The 20263-nt window shown below is 35.9% G+C and overlaps 1 protein-coding gene across 3 annotated transcripts in view; it reads left to right on the top strand.

Annotated features, from left to right (window-relative positions):
• Positions 1-20263, top strand: part of ZCCHC7 (zinc finger CCHC-type containing 7) — a 277785-nt gene that overhangs the window by 227779 nt on the left and 29743 nt on the right. For all 3 annotated transcript variants that reach the window (XM_050762131.1, XM_050762132.1, XM_050762134.1), the window contains exon 6: positions 17893-17928. In XM_050762131.1, coding sequence (XP_050618088.1) covers positions 17893-17928 — 36 coding nt within the window. The remainder of the gene's footprint in view (positions 1-17892; positions 17929-20263) is intronic.

The raw sequence follows: 20263 nt of genomic DNA, 5'->3' as shown, positions 1-20263 counted from the left end.
TGCTCAGTAAATTAGTATGGCTTTCTGTTGAAATGAATTTCAGATTAAAAGAGATTAGAGTGTGACTGTTTGGTATATATATGTATTTCTCATGTAAATAATGTGACAATTATTATTGTAATTCCACCAGCAAATTTATACTTAAATTGTTACCCATTTTTTAAACAAACAGTGGTGCATTTAATAATGTTTTGGCAAGTCATATTTTATCAATGGAATTGTGAAATTAAAATACATGTACATTTATATCTGGATAAGTATTGTCAAATTGCTCTTCTAAAAGATTGTATCAACGTATCTACCTACCAGCAGTGTTAAGAGAAATGAGCACTGCACTCATCAACCTTAAGTATTATCAGTCTTTAAAATTTTTGGCTAATCAGACCAAAAAATGATATTTTATTGTTTTAATTTGTATTTCTTTGGTTATTAATAAAGTGGTATATGGTTAATTAATTTGAATACTCTATTCTCAAGGCTATATATAGAGATAGAAGTTGTCATTTCATTCCAAAGTACTTTAATCTTATTTTTCAGTGTTTACCAAGTCTTAAAAATGATAAATCCTGAATTGTCCTAGCATTATGTTGTTGTCTGCATTAAGTTGTCAATTATAATTTTCTTAGCAAGATTTTCTAGTTTGGCAGTTATCTTTAATAGCATCTGTTTATTTTACTGTTTTCTTCCAAAGAGCTCTGACAAATACGGTCTTATTTGCCTGTGGTAAAGAAAGGAGTAAGACATTATCATAGACAATTTTTTAAAAATAAAAAACGGTACTACAGAACAGTTAAAAATTCCTTGTAAAAGGTTATATAATCATCTGTGAGTGTTAATTCTATAGGCCATTCCTCTTTACTTAATTTTGGCCCCTAATATATGTTAAATTATTATCTAAAATGAGAATTAATAATCACAGTGAAAGTAAGTTTTTTTAAATAGGGTTAAAATCGTGGTATGCTCCTGTAATGTCAGCTACTCAGGAGGCTAAGGCAGGAGGATCTCTTGATCCCAGGAGTTTAAAACCTGGTGGCTCACACTTGTAATCTTAGCACTCTGGGAGGCTGAGCCAGGTGGATCACGAGATCAAGAGATCGAGACCATCCTGGCCAACATGGTGTGAAACCCTGTCTTTACTAAAAATACAAAAATTAGCTGGGCGTGGTGGTACACGCCTGTAGTCCCAGCTACTTGGGAGACTGAAGCAGGAGAATCACTTCTACCCGGGAGGCAGAGGTTGCAGTGAGCCGAGATCATACTACTGCACTCCAGCCTGGCAACAGAGTAAGACTCTGTCTAAAATAAACAAACAAACAAACAAAAAAACCAGTCTGGGCAACATAGTGAGAGCCCATCTCAAAAAATAAAATATAATAGGGTTAGGCTGTGACCAGCTTCAGATAAGGCAGTACTCGTTTCCCCAAATCTACCAGTATCGACTATTTTTGTTGTAATTACATGGTGAAGGTTCTGGATGCTGGTCTTTGTAGCCTACCCACCTGGTATAGGATTCCCTCACAGCCCAGTCAAGCCTGGGCTCTACTGACTCCTTGTGGCAAGGCTCATAGTCCTTCCACCACCCCAGAAACTTCATGAGAATTCACATGGAAGCCGAGTCATTCTGGCCCCTTGTTGGAACTGTACATGCTTTAGGTCTGTCTTGAAACCTGGGCCTCCACAGAAAATTTGTTTCCTATGCAACCCTATCAGATGCTTGCTGCTCATCTTCCATGATCCTGAATTAAGAGATGATATCAGCCTCTTTCTCACTTGCTATGGCTGCTTTTAAGTCATTACTCAACCCTTTTTATATAGATATCTTCGGCTTATTTAAGGCTTATACCCTCTGGCAATACCATCCTCTACCTTTCTTTGTCATTTTCATCTTCCCACCTACTGGACTTTCTGCTCATTCACGGAGGATTTCTGAAACCCTGAATAACTATAGATGTTCTAACTTTTTATAAATTGACAATATCGAGAAACTTCCAAGGCTGGGTGCAGTGGCTCACGCCTGTTACCCAGCACTTTGGGAGGCCGAGGTAGGCAGATCACTTGAGGCCACAAGTTTGAGGCCAGCCTGGCCAACATGGCAAAACCCTGTCCCTACTAAAAATACAAAAGTTAGCTGAGTGTGGTGGTGCACACTTGTAATTCCAGCTACTGGGAAGGCTGAGGCATGAGAATTGCTAGAACCCAGGACGCAGAAGTTTCAGTGAACTGAGATCGCACCACTGCACTCCAGCCTGGGCAACAGAGTGAGACAGTTTCCAAAAAAACAAAAGGAAAGAAACTTGCCCTTTTACTTTATATATTCCCATAGTCACACACCTAAACCTCTGTTTGGCCAGATTACCAGATACATGTATGCAAAGAGAATTTGTAGTGAAAATTGTCGAGTCATATTCAAATCCTTTCTGTAATGAAAAGTTCTCTCCTAAAATCTGTTGGAAATTCCTCATTGATTAACTACTTCTGTAAAAGTATTTGGTTGAAATCCCAGAGTTTTATGAGGTGAAGGATAAAAAAGATGGCTCAAGGCCTACCAAAGTCAACCTGCATCATTAGTCCCTTTCAGAAGACAACCTGGAGTGTGGAAAGAATCCTGTTTCTGAATCTGCTATAGTTTCTCTCCTCACTTGCCAACAATTTTTAAATATACAGAGAATTTTTAAATGTCTGTATACATTTAGCTTGCACACAGAGCAATTCTGTGAGCTATCTCTGACATTTCCAAGATAACGACAGCCATACATAATTGTATGTTTACTGTGCTGGAGGAGTGCTTCATTCACCACTATGTCCTTAGCATATAGTAGGTATTCAGTAGATTTAATCCTCACAAGCAGGATATGAAGTGTAAGTACTATTTATTACTCCTATTTTACAAACTAAAAACTGAGACACTACAAGGTTAATAAGTTTTGCCCAAGGTCTAAAAGCTAAAATGATACTGTACTTTATGAATATATGTGGAGAAAGCTTGCATATTGGCAATCTAGGAATCATCAGTTTATCTCCTGCTCAGAGGATCTCTCAACTTTCTTTCTTAAATATGCAGATATTATAGCTCTAATAAGCAACTTTAATATAACACTCATGACATTGGGGCAACATAGTGAGACTTCCACTCTTTACCAAAAAAGATTTAAAAATTAGGCAGGCAGGGTGGCATGCACCTGTAGTCCCAGCTACTCAGAAGGCTGAGGTGGGAGGATTACTTGAGCCCAGGAGATCAAGGCTGCAGTGAGCTATGATCACATCACTGCACTCCAGCCTGGGTGAAAGAGTAAGACTCTCTCTTTAAAAAAAAAAAAAAAAAAAACAATATATTATAAAACACATGAGGAAAAATATTTTCCAAACAAAAATAAATTTTACCTTAGGTTTTCAGCACTTTAAAAAACCCCTGGGGATCAAGAAAGCAGTATAGCATGTTGATTTTCAGACACAGAGTCAATTCTGTGATACCATAGAGCTTTACTGCTCACAAGAGACCGTTGCAGCTTCAGCAATCTTTATTAATTGTTCGGATTGCCACTCTTTTTTATTAAAGCATGAGTGAGTTAGTGTCAGATATAATAAAAATCCAAACCTAAATTTTCTCCCTTTATTCAGCAATTTTTTTTCTCAAATTCCCTGCTCAGTGCTTTTAACTTTTAAAGTCTTGATTTTTTAATACAGTAGAAGAAAATAATTCATAGAACATATTTCACTTTATTCCTTTATTTAATTTTATTTTTATGTTTATTTTTGAAACAGAGTCTCACTCTGCCGCCCAGGCTGGAGTGCAGAGGTGTGATCTCAGCTCACTGCAACCTCTGCCTCCCAGATTCGAGCAATTCTCCTGCCTCGGCCTCCCAAGTAGCTGAGATTACAGGCATGAGCCACCACACCCAGCTAATTTTTGTATTTTTAATAGAGGTGGGGTTTCACCATGTTGGCCAGGCTGATGCCGAACTCCTGACCTCAGGTGATCCGCCCACCTTGGCCTCCCAAAGTGCTGGGGTTACAGGCGTGAGCTATCACACCTGGCCTTTTTACTTTTTTGATGCTAGAAAAATGCTCCCATATCAGCCATATACTACAATATTTTTCACAGTGCAAAAGTTTATTTTAAGGAGAACTCAGTATAAACTGTGTAGTCTTTAACATACACGTGAGTGCTCAATGATGTTTCTTCAATAAATACATATGTAAAATTGAAAACTAATGTCTTTTATTTAAATTTTTATTAAACTTGGAGATTTCCAGCAGGAAATATAAAGCATCTAGTACAAATCATTTCATACTTGTCAAATCCAGAATGGACAGTTACTAGAGCATTATTTTTGTAAAGGTAGTTATTTAAGAAACAGGTATTTATTTTATTTTTAGTCTATTCCAAGGAGCACTGAGTAGTATTCATACAATTTCCTTGCCTTATCCTTTCCACAGTCTTACTCAGATATGACTGGCCAGAAATAAGAATGGCTGAAACATCTTATTGAGCTGAATAACTAAGCCAAGATTTGAATTTAAAGACTTGCTTAATTCAAATATTTTGTGTAATGGCGGTTCTTCCTTTATTCAGAAACATCTCCAGTGTTCTACCACCCAAAAAACTTTCTACATTTGTTCATTTAGCAAAAATTTGCTGGTTGCCTCTTACATGCCAGACAGTATTCCAAGTACGAGGGGAAAAAAAGATGAGTAAGACATGATCCCTGCCCTTGAGGAACTCAGAGTATAATAGGAAAGGTGGGTGTGTTAAGAAGAGTGTAAAGTGTAATATGAAAGTACCTCAGGGTGGTGATAAATGAAAGAGTCTTAGAAGACTCTAAACTTAGTGACTTGCAGATAATGTGTACCTAGAAAATGTAGAAAGTGTAACATAGACCTAAGAAGGGAGCCAAGTAAGTGTGTCTTTTTATTTTGAGATAATTATAGATTCACATACAGTTTTAAGAAATAATATAGAGGACTGGGCGCAGTGACTCTTTCCAGTAACCACAACCCAGCCCTTTGGGAGGCCAAATCAGAAGGATTGCCTGAGACCAGGAGTTTGAGAACAGCCTAAGCAATATAGTGAGACCCTATATCTACAAGAAAACATTTTTTTAAAGAAATGATAAAATTAAGATTCAGATAGCAAATAATCATGAACAAACTAATTTCCCTGCTAAACTTACTTGAAGAGAAACCACTGATATATTCAGATCTACTTAATGAAAATGAGAATGCCTAAATAAGAATAAATAATTACAAATTAAAATGCCCCCTCCCCAAAAAGTAACTAGGATGTATAAAATCACAATGGGAGGAATGAATGAAGGGGATAATTTTGAAAATAAAAATTCATCTCTGAAAAAACTAAAATGCTAGAATTATATTATTGTGATAGATTGATATGTACCTTCAGATAAATATGTAGTTCTGCTGACAGTGTGCATTACACTATCTTTGGAAATAAAGAGGAAAATGAGACTTTGGTTAGATACATGTACTTTGTTCCACCCACTTTTCTCAACGTTTTAATGTTATTTATAGGTAATATTGGAGCCAGAGGGCAGGCTGCAATTGATTGATTATCTTACACAATTGTCGTATAGGCTTACCAAATGTTTATTTAACTGAGAGATCAGACTACTTCAAGAAAGTTAAGTAGATTTCTATACTTGAAGGTCTCCTATCCTCTTGATGTACACAAAACTCATGATGATGTTAGTGAAAATTGCATATGTGTTCATTGTTCAGGGAGTAAATCCCAAAATCAGGAATTAGTAATTTATTGGAACTGTTACCAAGCCACCTAATAAATGAATATCTGAAATTTTTCATGGTTGCAAATGTATGTGGCCTTATGTAAATAATTATAGTCTACATTTTAAACTTGAAGGCATATGATACAGTTTGGCTCCATGTCCCCACTCGAATCTCAAGTTGAATTGTAATTCCCAATGTTGAGGGAGGGACCTGGTGGGAGGTGATTGGATCATGGGGGCAGATTTCCCCCGTGCTGTTCTTGCAATAGTAAGTTCTCATGAGATTTGATGGTGTAAAAGTGTATGGCACCCTGCCCCTCATTTGCTCTCTTTCTCTCCTGCCAACGTGAAGAAGGTGCTTGCTTCCCCTTCAACTTCCACCATGATTGTAAGTTTCCTGAGGCCTCCTCAGTCATGCTTCCTGTTAAGCCTGTGGAACTTGAGTCAGTTAAACCTCTTTTCTTCCTAAATTACCCCAGTGTTAGGTAATTCTTTAGAGTAATGTGAAAATGGACTAGTACAGTATATAACTTAGTACATTTAAAGTTTGAAGGAGAAACCAGTTCTTATTTTAAATTGTACTAAATGGTTTCCTTTCTAGCCATTTCTAAGTAACCTGAAAATTCCTCCAATCTTTTTAACTCTCCCTATAGTACATACCTCCTTGTCTAGTATTAGTCACTTTCAGTGGACTCAGCAGCTTACTAGCAAGCTTATCTTGTCTTTATAGAAAATGTAAGAGTAAGTGTGTAGAAAATAGAGATAATTCCCATTCTTCAGACCCTTACCTTTCATCAAAGGAAGAGAAAGATTGTCTCCTTCTAGCCTGCCTTTATAAACTTTATAAGCTCTCAACATTAAAGGATAAATAAACTTCAGTTTTTCTCTGAGAATCTTACAGCACTGAGGAATGGACTGACTTACTCTTCAGTCCAATCACATTTGGGAAGACACAAGTCTCTGATATATAAAGCAGAAGGCCACTAAGAATTTGTTAAATTTCAAACTTATTATATGCCACACCTTTTTAAAACTAAATCTAGGTATAAAAGTCCATGTAGACTTGAATTTTACTATTAAATCCACTAATATGAACAAATTCTGGGATATAATTATCTGAGTTATGAATCGAGAGTGAAAATAAGATCCTTGTTAACAACCCTAAGGCTAAAAGATTCACTAAATCTTACAGAATAAGGTCAGTGCTGCTGACCTTTATAGATCCCTGGATGTGGTGGAAGTTGCCTATAGTCCCAGTACGTGGGAGGATGAGGCAGGAAGATCACTTGAGCAAAGGAGTTCAAGTCCAACCTGGGCAACATAGCAAGACCCGATCTCTTAAAAAAAAAAAAAAAAAAAAAAAAGTATACATTCCAGACAGCTTTCTGATTTGGTTTTGAAAGTTTCTGTCAAATTACACAGCAGTGAAGCAATATGCACAACTGGGAAAGCTGTTTAACCTCAAACTATTCAAAGACTTACTTATAGAGATCTGTTTGCTAGCATACTAATCAATTCTATGTATAATCTTGTTGTACTAATCAATTCTATGTATGATCTTGTACTAATCCTATGTATGATCTGGTCAAACCCAATAAGCAGTTATTCATCTTGAAAAAGAGCTGTTTTCCTCAGTTGTCTACTAGTTTAAATCATTAGGCATGCCATCTAAAAGGTACACACAGTTCATCTTGAAAACTTACAAATGCCTGTAGTATGATTATATTTCAGTTAAAAAAAAACAACAAAAAACAAAGTGAGCTCTGTGTAATCTACATGTATATGCTTGTGTGTATATATATGTACATATATAAACAATGATAAATGGGATAAAAGAATACATACCACGCTCTTAACATTGATTTTCCTCATCAGACTGGGAATAGGTTAGAAAAGAGGGCTGAAAAACGCAATTAGTTTTGCCTTTATTCGTATTTTTATTGTATTGTTTCATTTGTTTTAAAAAGAGAGTAAAAAGATAATTATGCAGGATTTCAGTTTAATAGTAAGTGTGATCTTCATTTGTTGTAAGGCATTCTACTAATCATTTGCTTGATAAAAATAAAGCAATACTAAACTACTTTCAGAAGTTCAAGAAACTCAAGCAAATTATATAATAAATATTATGAGCTAATTGGCCTTTTATAGAACATAAAAATAATTCTCTCTGTAATCATGGAAGACATGGCTCAATTTTTAAATTATTTCATCCAGTGTTATTCTAAACTTTTACTTTTTTTAGCCCATTATATTTTAGACAGAAACCAGTTCTAATGTAGCAGGAAAAATTTCTAAAGTAAGCTACAGGGTCTCAAAGCCTTCTTTCTCACCCTCTCATCACCCTTGCTACCCACTGCTACTGGTTTAGGGATGCTTATTTGAGACAGAGTATCACTCTGTTGCCAGACTGGAGTGTAGTGGCGCTGGAGTGCAGTGGCGCTGGAGTGCAGTGGTGCGATCTCAGCTCACTGCAACTTCCGCCTCCTGGGTTCAAGCTATTCTCCTGCCTCGGCCTCCCAAGTACCTGGGACTACAGGCGCGCACTACCACACCCAGCTGCTTTTTGTATTTTTAGTACAGATGGGGTTTCGCCATGTTGTCCACCCTGGTCTCAAACTCCTAACCTCAAGTGATCTGCCCGCCTCAGCCTCCTAAAGTGCTGGGATTACAGGCATGAGCCAATGTGTCCAGCCAAGAACTTTATTCTTATAAGAATCTGGCACAATGGAAGGGTCTTTTAATGGTATAGATAACAATGTCCAGTGATTTAAAACAGCTCTTCACAGGTCTCTGTAATTGTAACTCTTTCCCTGTTCTTAACAAACCAAAACTTGATAGTCTCACAACTTTTCCATAAATGAGTTGATCAGAGACCTGTATAGTGCTTGGCAAATACCACCTGAGCTGCCAATACTGGCTGGATTTCACATATGCCTTTTTTTTTTTTAATAAGCCAATAGAAAAAAATTGCAGGCATATATAAAAAATTGGTAGATCCAAAAAAAAAAAGTTTGGAGTGGGCCCTGTGTGGTGGCTCATACCTGTAATCCCAGCACTTTGGGAGGCCAAGGCAGGCAGATCACTTAAGGTCAGGAGTTCAAGACCAGCCTGGCCAACATGTTGAAACCCTGTCTCTACTAAAAATACAAAAATTAGCCAGGCGTGGTGGCGCACACCTATAATCCCTGCTACTTGGGAGGCTGAGGTGGGAGAATCTGAAGTGGGAGAATCACAAGTCAGAGAATCACTGGAACTCGGGAGGTGGAGGTTGCAGTGAACCAAGATCGCATCCCTGCACTCCAACCTGGGTGCAGAGCAAGACTCTGTCTCAAAAAAAGAAAAGTTTGGAGTAAAATATTCTAAAATATTTGCTCTTGTTATGTCAGGAATTATAGATGTTTTATTGTTTTCTACTTTTTATTTCTGTTAATCTCTATTTGCTAGTTTTATATTAGTCATTCTAATAGACGTATACTATCTAATTATAGTTTTAGTTTGCATTTTCTAATGGCTAATAATGTTGAATATCCTTTCATGTATGCACTTATCATCCTTCTTTCTTCTTTGGTGAAATATTAACATCCCTTCCTAATTTTTAATGAGAGTGTTAATTTTCTTCTCATTGGCTGTTGATAGTTCTGTCTGTATTTTGGATATAAGTCTTCAGTTGGGTATGTGATTTCAGAATATTTTTTTCCAGTCCATAGTTTGTCTTCGTATTTTCTTGACAGTTCTCAGGCAAAGCAGAAATTTTTAAATTTAATGAAGTCTAACTTATAAATTTGAACTCTTTACCCAACCCCAGATCACAAAGTTTTTTGTTTTTGTTTTTTGAGACAGGGTCTCATTCTGTCCCGCAGGCTGAAGTGTAGTGGTGCAATCTCGGCTCACTGCAACCTCCACCTCCCAGGCTCAAGTGATCCTACCACCTCAGCCTCCTAGTTGTTGCGACGATAGGCACGTGCCACCATGCTCGTCTGACTTTTCTATTTTTTATAGAAATGAGGTTTTGTTTTGTTGCCCAGGCTGGTCTTGAACTCCTGGACTCAAGTGATCTGCCCACCTTGGCCTCAAGTGCTAGTATTACAGGCATGAGCCACCATGGCCAGCCAGAAGATTTTCTCCTGTGTATTCTTTCAGATGTTTCTACTTTTATATTTAGATCTGTTATCTATTTTGAGTTAAACTTTGTATAATATGAGGTTTAGATCAAGGTTCATTTTTTTTTCTTTACGTATGGTTAACCAGTTGTTCTAACACCATTTGTCGAAAAGACTTTCCATTCTCAACTGAATTGATTTTGCATCTTTGTCAAAGGCCAATTGGCCATATTTACATGGATTGATTCCTGGACTCTATTTTGTTGCACTGATGTATGTATATGTCCTACTTGCTAAGGCCATATGGTCTTGATTGCTATAGTTTTATAGTAAGTCTTAAAATAAGTAGCGAGATTTCTTAAACTTTTGTTTTTGTTTTGTTTTTGAGACCCCAAGTGTCACTCTGTTGCCCAGGCTAGAGTGCAGTGGCACCGTGTTGGCTCACTGCAACCTCCGTCTCCTGGGTTCAAGCAATTCTCCTGTCTCAGCCTCCCAAGTAGCTGGGATTACAGGCGCCCACCACCACGCTCGGCTTATTTTTATATTTTTAGTAGAGACAGGGTTTCACCATGTTGGCCAGGCTAGTCTCGAACTCCTGACCTCAGGTGATCTGCCAACCTTGGCCTCCCAAATTGCTGGAATTACAGGTGTGAGCCACCACACCTGGCCAACTTTGGTTATTTTTTTACAAAATAACTTTTGCTGTTCTAATTCCTTTCCCCCTTCATATAATTCTAGAATCACCTTGTCTATACTTATGATAATTTCTGATAGGATTTTGATTACAGTTGTGTTCAGTCTATAGACTACTGTAGGGTTAGTTGACTCCACTGTATTGAGTCTTCCAATCCATGAACATGGTATGTCTCTTTGTTTATTTAGAACTCCTTTAGCTTCCATTATCAGATTTTTGTAGTTTTAACTATACACGTTCTCTACATAGTTAGTTATGTGTATTTAAGTTATAAGTATTTTGCCTTTCTTGGAATTATAGAAAAAAGGTATTGTCTTACTACAACATCAGACCTAAGGATGATTATTTGTGTATCTGACATATGCTGGATGCTATCAACATCTTGGGAGAAGAGGAAAAGGAAATTTCCCCAAGAGCATTCCATGAGATTTAGAACTGGATAACAGGGCATTGATTGTAAGTAGAAGGAGTTTAATGTAGTTGACTAAGGTGAATTAGGATTGGTTTTGGTGGTTTTAAACAATTTGCTCTATTAAGTATTTGTTATTTATGATGGACTTTGTATAATTGGGTTTTTTTTTTTTGTTTTTGAGACAGAGTCTCACTCTGTTGCCCAGGCTGGAGTGCAGTGGTGTAATCTCGGCTCAATGCAACCTCCGCCTCCTGGGTTCAAGCGATTCTCCTGCCTCAGCCTCCCAAGTAGCTGGGAGTACAGGCACTTACCACCACATCCGCCTAATTTTTTGTATTTTTAGTAGAGACGGGGTTTCATGTGTTAGCCTGGATGGCCTCAATCTCCTGACCTCGTGATCTGCCTACCTTGGCCTCCCAAAGTACTGGGATTACAGGCATGAGCCACCAGGCCCGGCCACCATTTTTTCTTTTTCTTTTTAAGTAGAGGTGGGGTCTCGCTGTTAGCCACACTGGTCTCAAACTCTTGGCCTGAAGTGATCCTCCCACATCAGTCTCCCAAAGTGCTGGGATTATAGAAATGAGCCACTGTTCCTGGCCTATAATTGGTTTATAAGTAAAGTTCTAAATTTTCACTTTGAAATTATTTTACCAGGCTGGGTGCCATGGCTTATGCCTGTAATTTCAGCCTTTGGGAGGCCAAGGTGAAAAGATCGCTTGGAGCCAGGAGTTTGAGACCAGCCTAGGGACTATAGTGAGACTCCATCTCTACAAAAAATGAAAAATTAGCCAAGCACTGTGGTCCATGCCTGTAGTCGTAACTACTCTGGAGGCTGAGGTCAGAGAATCCTGCTTGAGCCCAGGAGATCAGGGCTGCAGTCAGCTATGATTCCACCACTGCATTCTAGCCTGGGCAACAGAGTAAGACCCTGTCTCTAAATAAATAAATAAAAAATAAAATAAAATAAAATAAAGTGAAACTAATTTGCCTTTAGTTTACCTCTTTTGAGTCTAGTTTAAAACTTCTGGTTCCTGCTAGTGTACTTAAACAGTATAGTATAGAACCTTTGCAGACTTAGTTTATAATTTTCTCAGGATGTCAGTGCTCAGATTTCATTATTCCAATACCAAAGTGACAATGAAATCACTCATGGCAGTTGTAATGGAGGAATGTCACCAACATAGGTTTTTATTTTTTTAGGGGATTTTTTTGTTTTTTAAGAAATGGGATATCTGAGTGAGCTGAAAGTTATGAAGACAGGAACTCAGAAAGAGTTAAGGTACTAGAAAGCAGGAAGTAAGACCTCTTCCATCCATTGTGCACATGGACTATGTATCCACTACCAAACCACTTAGATGGATTCCCAGAATTATAGGGATCTACCTCTACATGTTATTCTCCCTGGTGTCCACTTACCCAGCCCACAAGTCTGGTTTGAAGGTAATGAATTATCTCACTTGGTTGTTAACAGTCAGTTGCAGATCAACTCCTTGTTCTACTCCTTCCCCCTTTCTCACTACTGTGCTTGACTAATCTTAAAACCTCCCCAAAAGAGGAGGAAAGGCCAGTAAGGAAGCTGGGGCCGTTATTGTTTAAGCATAGAAAAAAGGAATCCATGAGTTTGAGTTAAATTAAAGAAAGTTGTCTGAACTTTCAGAATAGTGTACTTTTCTTTTTTATCAATGACCAAGGTATTTTAAGATTTTTGTATTCTAGAATTTTAATATAAAATACATCAGGATTATCTGATCCAGTATTTTTTCTGTTTTTTTAACAAATAAAAACATTGAGTAGACTTCAGCTGGATGTAAAAATAAGTACATTTCACATAGTAGATGCTTATTGATGTTTCTGAATTTTCTTAAAATCTATATTTTATTCATTTTGTTCATTTTTTAATTTTTTCCTCTATTATGTCTTCATCAACAGCTCACTTAAACTGTGAGTTTCTTCTAGGTTTGGGCACATCCAAGAGTTGACCTTGGTGCAGTAGATTAATTTATTTCAGCTACTTTATTGATGCCAGTATTTCCATTATTTATTTCTGCATCAGCAGTATGGGGAGTGCCAAATTGATGTTGTCATAACAATAATTAATACAATGGAGCACTTGCTCTATGTCAGGCATTGCTCTAAAGACTTTATACTTATCAACCCGCTAAATATCACAACAGTCCTTTGAGGAGGTACAGTTAGCCCCATTTTATCTATGACGAAACTGAGACACAGAGATATATAACTTGCCCAAAATAGTAAATAGCTGGATTAGAATCCAGCCATTTTTGCTCTGGGTTTTCTGATTGTAGCTGCTACATTATCATGCTACATTTTACTAGCTCTTACATTGTTTTACTTTACATTACCTTAGGTCATCAGTCAGCAGATTTACTACAAACATTAGCAACTATTTGTGAAAGTAACCTTGAAATGTAATCTACTAATAAACTTTGTGCCTTCATAACTGTATTTAAGTTAAGAGGAGAATATCAAAGAGAAAAATCTTTGAGCCAAAAATTAAGCTTGTCAGTTTCTCTGATTACAGAGGATTAAAAGTATAGGGATTGATTAAAATTTGACCTTGGCGGAAAGATGATTTTATGAAGTCTGGTTCATCTTGGAGGCAGCTTAGAGTTAAAGACCAACGCATGGCTTTCCATACTGATTGGTTTAAAAAAATTATGTAGATTTTATACACATTGCCATCCTGTATGTTTGTAGCTCCTCTTTATCAAGAATGGCAAATTTTCATGCAGAATAGAAGTATAATAAGCATTATTAAAACAGTAACTTTAAACTTGAATCTTAATTGTATATTTCTGTGATTTCAGACCTCAGAGCAGTCTTTATGTGGAATTCTGATTGATGGCAAATGCTAGGATGTTCTTTTCAAAATTTTCCTTCTAGGAGAAATTATATTTCACGTGTACTCAAAGTATATGTACAATAGGATGCATAAATATGTTGTGTAGCTGAGGAACAGTGTATATGCCAGTGATTACAAAAGTATCGGAACAATCAGATGACTTGGTAGCTATAAGTCTATCAAGAGCCTGCTCTTAAGGCTTCAGAGTAGGGGCGTTCTTTTTAATGACGGCACCCAAACTTATATTTGTGTGCATGTGGAACAGTTAAGATGGTGGTTGAGTCCAGAGACTGGAATGCTTTTCTTGCCATGTGTTTTCATTCAACAAATTTTAAACTAAATTACTCGCTTTATTCTTTATTTATGTTATTCACCATCAATGAATATTGCTTGTTTTATTAAATCTTTTGTTTTGCTGTAGTGACTTGAGGGGGCCAGCTCCTAACAACAGAGGCTTTGACAAAGCACCAGAGGATTCTGTTAAAAAGTTGTGTTTCGTAATTGTAGTTGTCGTGTCAGAGCCTAACTGACTTGGAGCTGAAGGATTTTTGTGAGATGAGTAGCTGTGCCAGCAGGGACCCAAGTCTCCTGGGCTGGCCGCGCTCTCATTAAGATTTGCCGCTAGCAGTGGCGGTGTTCAGCATGTATGTGACGTGCATTCTGTTATTGTATGCTTGGCTTGTCAGCCTGCAGCTTTCTGACACTCACTTATGTCACTCTTTATTCAGAGAGGAAGAAGCTTTTGATAATTTGACAAGACAAGCTCTTAAACGATCTAGGTCATGGCCTTCACTGTCTGTGATTGTGAACATATTTCCTGAAAGCCCTGTCACTCATCACAGCTACATTTTCTCCCGGGGAGCCACAGGCCTGTCCTGGTCTCTTGTCAGCTCATACATTTTGGTTATTCATATACCAAATACAGTACTGGGGTTTTTTTTCTTCCCTTTTGCAAATGCTAGCATGTTAGTAAGGCTAATCCTTTCTCCTGTGCTGTGTTCCCAGCAGGGCTGCGTTCAAGGGCTCTCTCTAGTACAAGGCAGACAACTGGCCAAGGGGAGCTGAGGAGGAGGAAAGGCCGCTTAGTGCTGTTTTTGTGTTTGTTCATTGTTGTGGAAATATGAGAACTGGTGGCAAGGGCCTTGTCTATTGAGCACTTGAGTCTTGGTCTGCTGTCAGGGGCTGTTTAAGATTGAGTGTTTTATTTTCTTTGATGTTCACATTTGAGAATAGGGAAGTGGGAATTAAACAACAGATGCACTAAGCCGTTGTTCTCGTAAAACAATAATTAGCACCTGATAAAATTCAATATGGGTCAAAATGCACAGTATAAACTCTCAGTTCATCTGGTGTGGCAAACTGTGTTGATTCATCTTTGAATTTTATGAATAATAACACTCAGTTATTTATGTATGGTTTATTATATAAAATACAATAGACGGGAAAACTAGTTGGGCAGAAGTTGGCAAACAATGTAGCACATTGCTAAAACAGATGTACAAGTACACTTCGTATGTTTTCAGTTGTGTGATTTGAGGAGGCCCTTTGGGTTGCCATCCCTCCAAGTGCCAGTAAGGTGAGATCACCAGGGTAACCAATAAATGCAATTGTATTTTCATAGTTTGTTGAATTTGCATCTTAGATGAGTTCCATAGCCGACTAATAATTCATTTTAAATATTTTTTTAACTAGACCAAAGTTAGTGGTAATAGTAAGCTTCTTGCTTTAGAAATTACTTTATTTTATGCAGTAGGTATATAATTTTCCATGCAGTAGATATATGCCTTTGGGTGCTGTGGCATTCTATTTGATAAGAAGAAAAATACATGCAATGACTAGGGAATGGTAAAAAGTTGAACCCGTAACAAGCAAAAATAAAAATTAAGGTTTTAAAAATTCATTGATACATAGTGACAAATAAAGGTGTGTGCCTTATATTGGCACCTAGTTTGAAATGAAAAATATTTGTTTACTTTTTAACCTCAAATGTAAATAGGTATTACAAAAAATAGCAAAATGAAACTATGCATGAGAATGTTGAGTAAAAATACTTATGAGATAGTCAAGTAGGAGTTTTTTAAAATTATAATACTATTGTCTAACAAATGAAAAGAAGTTTCATGTCTCTCACTACTAATTTTCTATATCGGGCATCATCTTCATGTACAGAGCAATCAGATGATTGTTCAAAAACCAAGTAATTCTTTCTTTTATTACTAAATTGCTGCAACACAAGAAAAGGTCACATGGTAGAGTGGCATTCTGCCAGTGTATGACAACTCAGTGATTGCGATTTTTCAACCGTATTATTCTGAGGACACTGTGGTAATCAAGAACTATCCATAACTAATGTATAAATAACTGCTTGCTTATTTCTACAATAATCCAACTCAAATTATATGTACACAGCAAAAAGCTTATGATAGAAGGTAGGAAATGAATATTTAAGGATATATTGTACATTAGATCTTTGTGTGCATACATGTTTATAAAAATAGGTATTTTTGTATATATTCTTAAGAACCTTTGTAACCTAAAGTTTGTGGCTACATTTGGTACTAACATGATCTTTGTCTTGTGAATCAGCCTTTTACTTTTTAAAAATGGTTGTCTTTTCATCAACGTTGTTCATCCAGAAATGACTGGGTATAATAAGTGGGGTTTTTTTTTGTTTTGTAAGACACTTTAGTTTCCAGGAATTTGACATTAAAACTGGAAAGCTGACCACTAAACAGTCTTTCCTATAGAAAGCTATATAGACTGCTTCCTATAGGAGCAGTCTACACAACTGTCTATAGGAAATTACACAGGAAAGTTAATCTTAAAATACATAAAGGATAAAATTTTTCACCATAGATATGTTTCAGCATAGTCGAAACATATCTACTTTTTTGTCTAATCACTTATGGTGGTATAATCAGTAGAGGTATTGGCATTCAAATGTTGTTTCTTAAATTCTTGTCATACCCATGATATTTTCAGATGGTATGAATTACCTTTGTTAGTCTTATCAATACTTTGAAAAATAAATGAAAGAGGAATGACAGATCAAGTAAGGAGTTGTTTCACAGGAGATGTCAAAAATTACAAAGATTTCAGACAGTCTTACTCTAGGCATGCATCTATAAACAAAAGCTATAAATTTCCATTCACTTTTAGAATCACGATTTCCTTTGCTTGGTGTTTTAATTTATTCAAATCATTTATATAGTTAGAAACAACATACTCTTTGCTCCTGAGAAGATGGTAAACTGATCAACTATACATAAGCAGCTTGGTTAGAAAAAGTGTCCTTAACAAGGTCATAATTTAGGCATAAGAAGATTTATATATGTATTCGTAAGAGAATATATTCTAATCACTGTTTTTGTTGTTGCTGCTGTTGTTTATATTTGCTTGTTTGGTTGGTTCTTTTGTTGTTACCTATTCTAGTTTCAGTAAGTATATCTTTTACAAGATTATTGAGGTTTTGGGGTTTTTTTTAAGTTGATCTCACTACATATGTGGATATGGAAAGATGTGACATTTTGGATTTTAGTTTCTTGCTGTCGTTTTTGTTCTTGTTGTTTTTAATTCTCTTTCTTATAGAGTATTAAGAGTTAGCACCAAGTGATTCAGTAAAAGATGCCAACAGCTGTCACAAATATATAATAACAATGAAGTCTTCTTAAAGCAGTTACTATTAAATTGTTTTCCATCTTACTACCAAAGTTCAAAATGTTGTTTTAAAAGGTGTACTTGGTGAGTTTTGTTGATTTTGGCCACTGCTGTTCATTTATCAGTTTAACTGAGTTATGGCTCTTTATCACATCTTAGTGCCCAAAACTTCTAACCTGAAAAGAAAAAGAGAGAGAAAACTTTGTTACTGGCTTTCTGACAATGGCAGGGAGTGTGTTAAACCAGTGTAAAATTCAATTAAACTGTCTAGCCAGGTTTTTGAAGCTGAAATGCAGACCCTTTCTGTTAAGCTTCTTATTTTCCTGTGACCGACACCGGTGGATGCTGGGTTATGCCAAAACCAACAGGCTGTAAAGTACCTTGTTTCATGCTCCCAGCTGATCAATATTTTTATTTTCCAGGCTTGCACAGAAATCTGGAGGCAGTATCACCTAACAGTGAGTAGAAACACCTTTTTTATTTTCCCCAAGACCTAGCCTATTTACCCTTCTCTGAACTGCTGACCATAAAATATAGACAAGCATCTTCTGCTGGAAGATAATAAACATCTGAAGAGTTTTTGTACTGAGAAAGCAATAATATACTTTTTCTCTTTTCCACTGCCCCTACCCTATCTTCCTGTTCTTAAAAGAATTTGATTTTTTTATTACTCACATCATTTAATGATTACATCATGGTATCTCTTAGTCTTCCAGACTGTATTCATTAAACTAAAGGGTAAAAGTATACTGGGAGCCTTAAAGAATAATAATCCAGTGTCTTTAAATGTTGTATTATCCACAGTCCACAAGCATTCAGTCCACAGTATCTTCATTTGCCTTTACTGAAACAGTTACTCATCTTTTTCAATGAATCTAGAAAAAGCTTAGTGTATATTTCATATAGAATAATTCAACTGTCATATCCTTAAGCCCTTCTTGACTTATTCAAAATGTATAAATATCTGCTTAATACCATTCAAATGATTCAATTCCTGGTTTCCTTTTATTATGATTTTAGGCTAAGTAGAAGCAGAAAATATAGTTTGCTAGAGAATCTAATTGACTGGTGCTCAATATTATGAATTTAGTTTACTTTTAATGTTGTTCAGCTTAAATCATTTCAATAATTCACCATAGCCTTACTACTCACTTCTTTTACTGTATTAAATATGTTGTGCAAAGCAACAGACCATTATTCTTTTAGTTATTACAGTTATATAACATAATATATATTAATTAAAAGTTGTTAAACATTGTTTCTTAAGGTTTAGCATATTTCAAAGTTTTGTTTACACAAAGACAGCTTGTAAAAATACAAAGGGCAAAGTTCTTTCAAAACATGACTTTCTTCTTATCATTCTCTTTAGGGAAATAAAAGTAAACCAACAAGTAGACTCAAACTACCTGTCTGTCTGTTACAGGCCCAAGAGGCCATAAATTATATAAGGTGGTTTGTTTTCACATTTTGTGATTACCATTTAATTTATTTAAAGATTTTCAGTAGAAAGCTGTAACTCCTCAAGTATTCCTCAAATCTCAAATTAGGATTTGTTAACATGTTCTACCCAAAAATATATACATACCCATGTATGTTACACATATATGTTACAGATGTAATTCATCTGAATACATTAAGTTTGTGCTTATATAGCAGTTTTTTATCCTAACATAGTGAAATCCTTACAGCCTAAACTTAATTAGAATCTAATTATATGTGTTACACTTTTCGAGATCACAGAGCTACTCTTTGTAACCGTATAAAGTAATATCCTTGTAGATTTGACATTGCATTTATTTCAGCTTTTCCCTTAATTTAAACAATTCCAATCTTGAAGTATAGGAAGTATGATTTTAAAGCTGCTCTTTTGATTATTTACACCTGTGTTCTTCTATATACCTGTAGTTAAAGGGTAAAAATTTGTTTCAATATAACAGATATTTGATGGTTTGCTTAATATTTTAGCTGTTCAGAAACATAAATTTTAAAAAGAATCATTAGGAAAAAATAAATGAAAACAAAATAAATTTACTTTTTAAGGAATTACAATATATTCTATTTATAGGTATAACAAATTCAATTTGAAAACTTTGTTCCAATCTGGAATCCTGGTTAATTTTTAAAAAATAATATTGAAGTTGCCATCACAGTTTATAAATTATCAAGTTGAAATTAGTAATGAGTTTACTATGCAAGTATAAATATAAAACTAACATGTTTATGAAGTTGTGCATATATCAGTGTCTCTAAAATAAAATACTTAAGTATTTAAATTATCAGTATATGGACAATATCCAAATGTATGCAATGAAGGAATATTCAACCTTGAATAAAAACAAGATGCATGGTGATTTTAGTCATCTTCAGCTCTTTTACTAGGCGATGGACTGCCATCTATTGACTCCTAGTAGCCCTCACACATGAATGTTGAGTCAGTCAGCGCAATGACCAAGTAATGAAGCCTTGGTTAGAATTATTACTACTTATTCATTTCAACCAGTCTGCTTAAAACTCTGGACCTTTCTGCACTTAAGCATTGATTAATTATTTTTTCTAACCAAAATTGTCAGATTTCTTATCCCAAATGATGGGAAATGTGATTAGTATCCAGTTTGGAAATGTTTATATTTGGGAGCTTTACAGTTGCTTTTATGTGCCTCCCAACTAGAAGATCATTTATAGAGCAACTTAAATTTTAATAGTAAATTAATGTTCACCCAGGAATCATTTTCTTTAAAAATCAAAAAAGTCTGTAGGTTAAATAGAATATTGTTTCTCAAACATATAAGAAAT

The sequence above is a fragment of the Macaca thibetana genome, chromosome 15, assembly GCF_024542745.1.
Source record: "Macaca thibetana thibetana isolate TM-01 chromosome 15, ASM2454274v1, whole genome shotgun sequence".
In the NCBI taxonomy this organism is placed as follows: domain Eukaryota; kingdom Metazoa; phylum Chordata; class Mammalia; order Primates; family Cercopithecidae; genus Macaca; species Macaca thibetana.
This window is presented reverse-complemented; position numbering and strand designations above follow the sequence as displayed.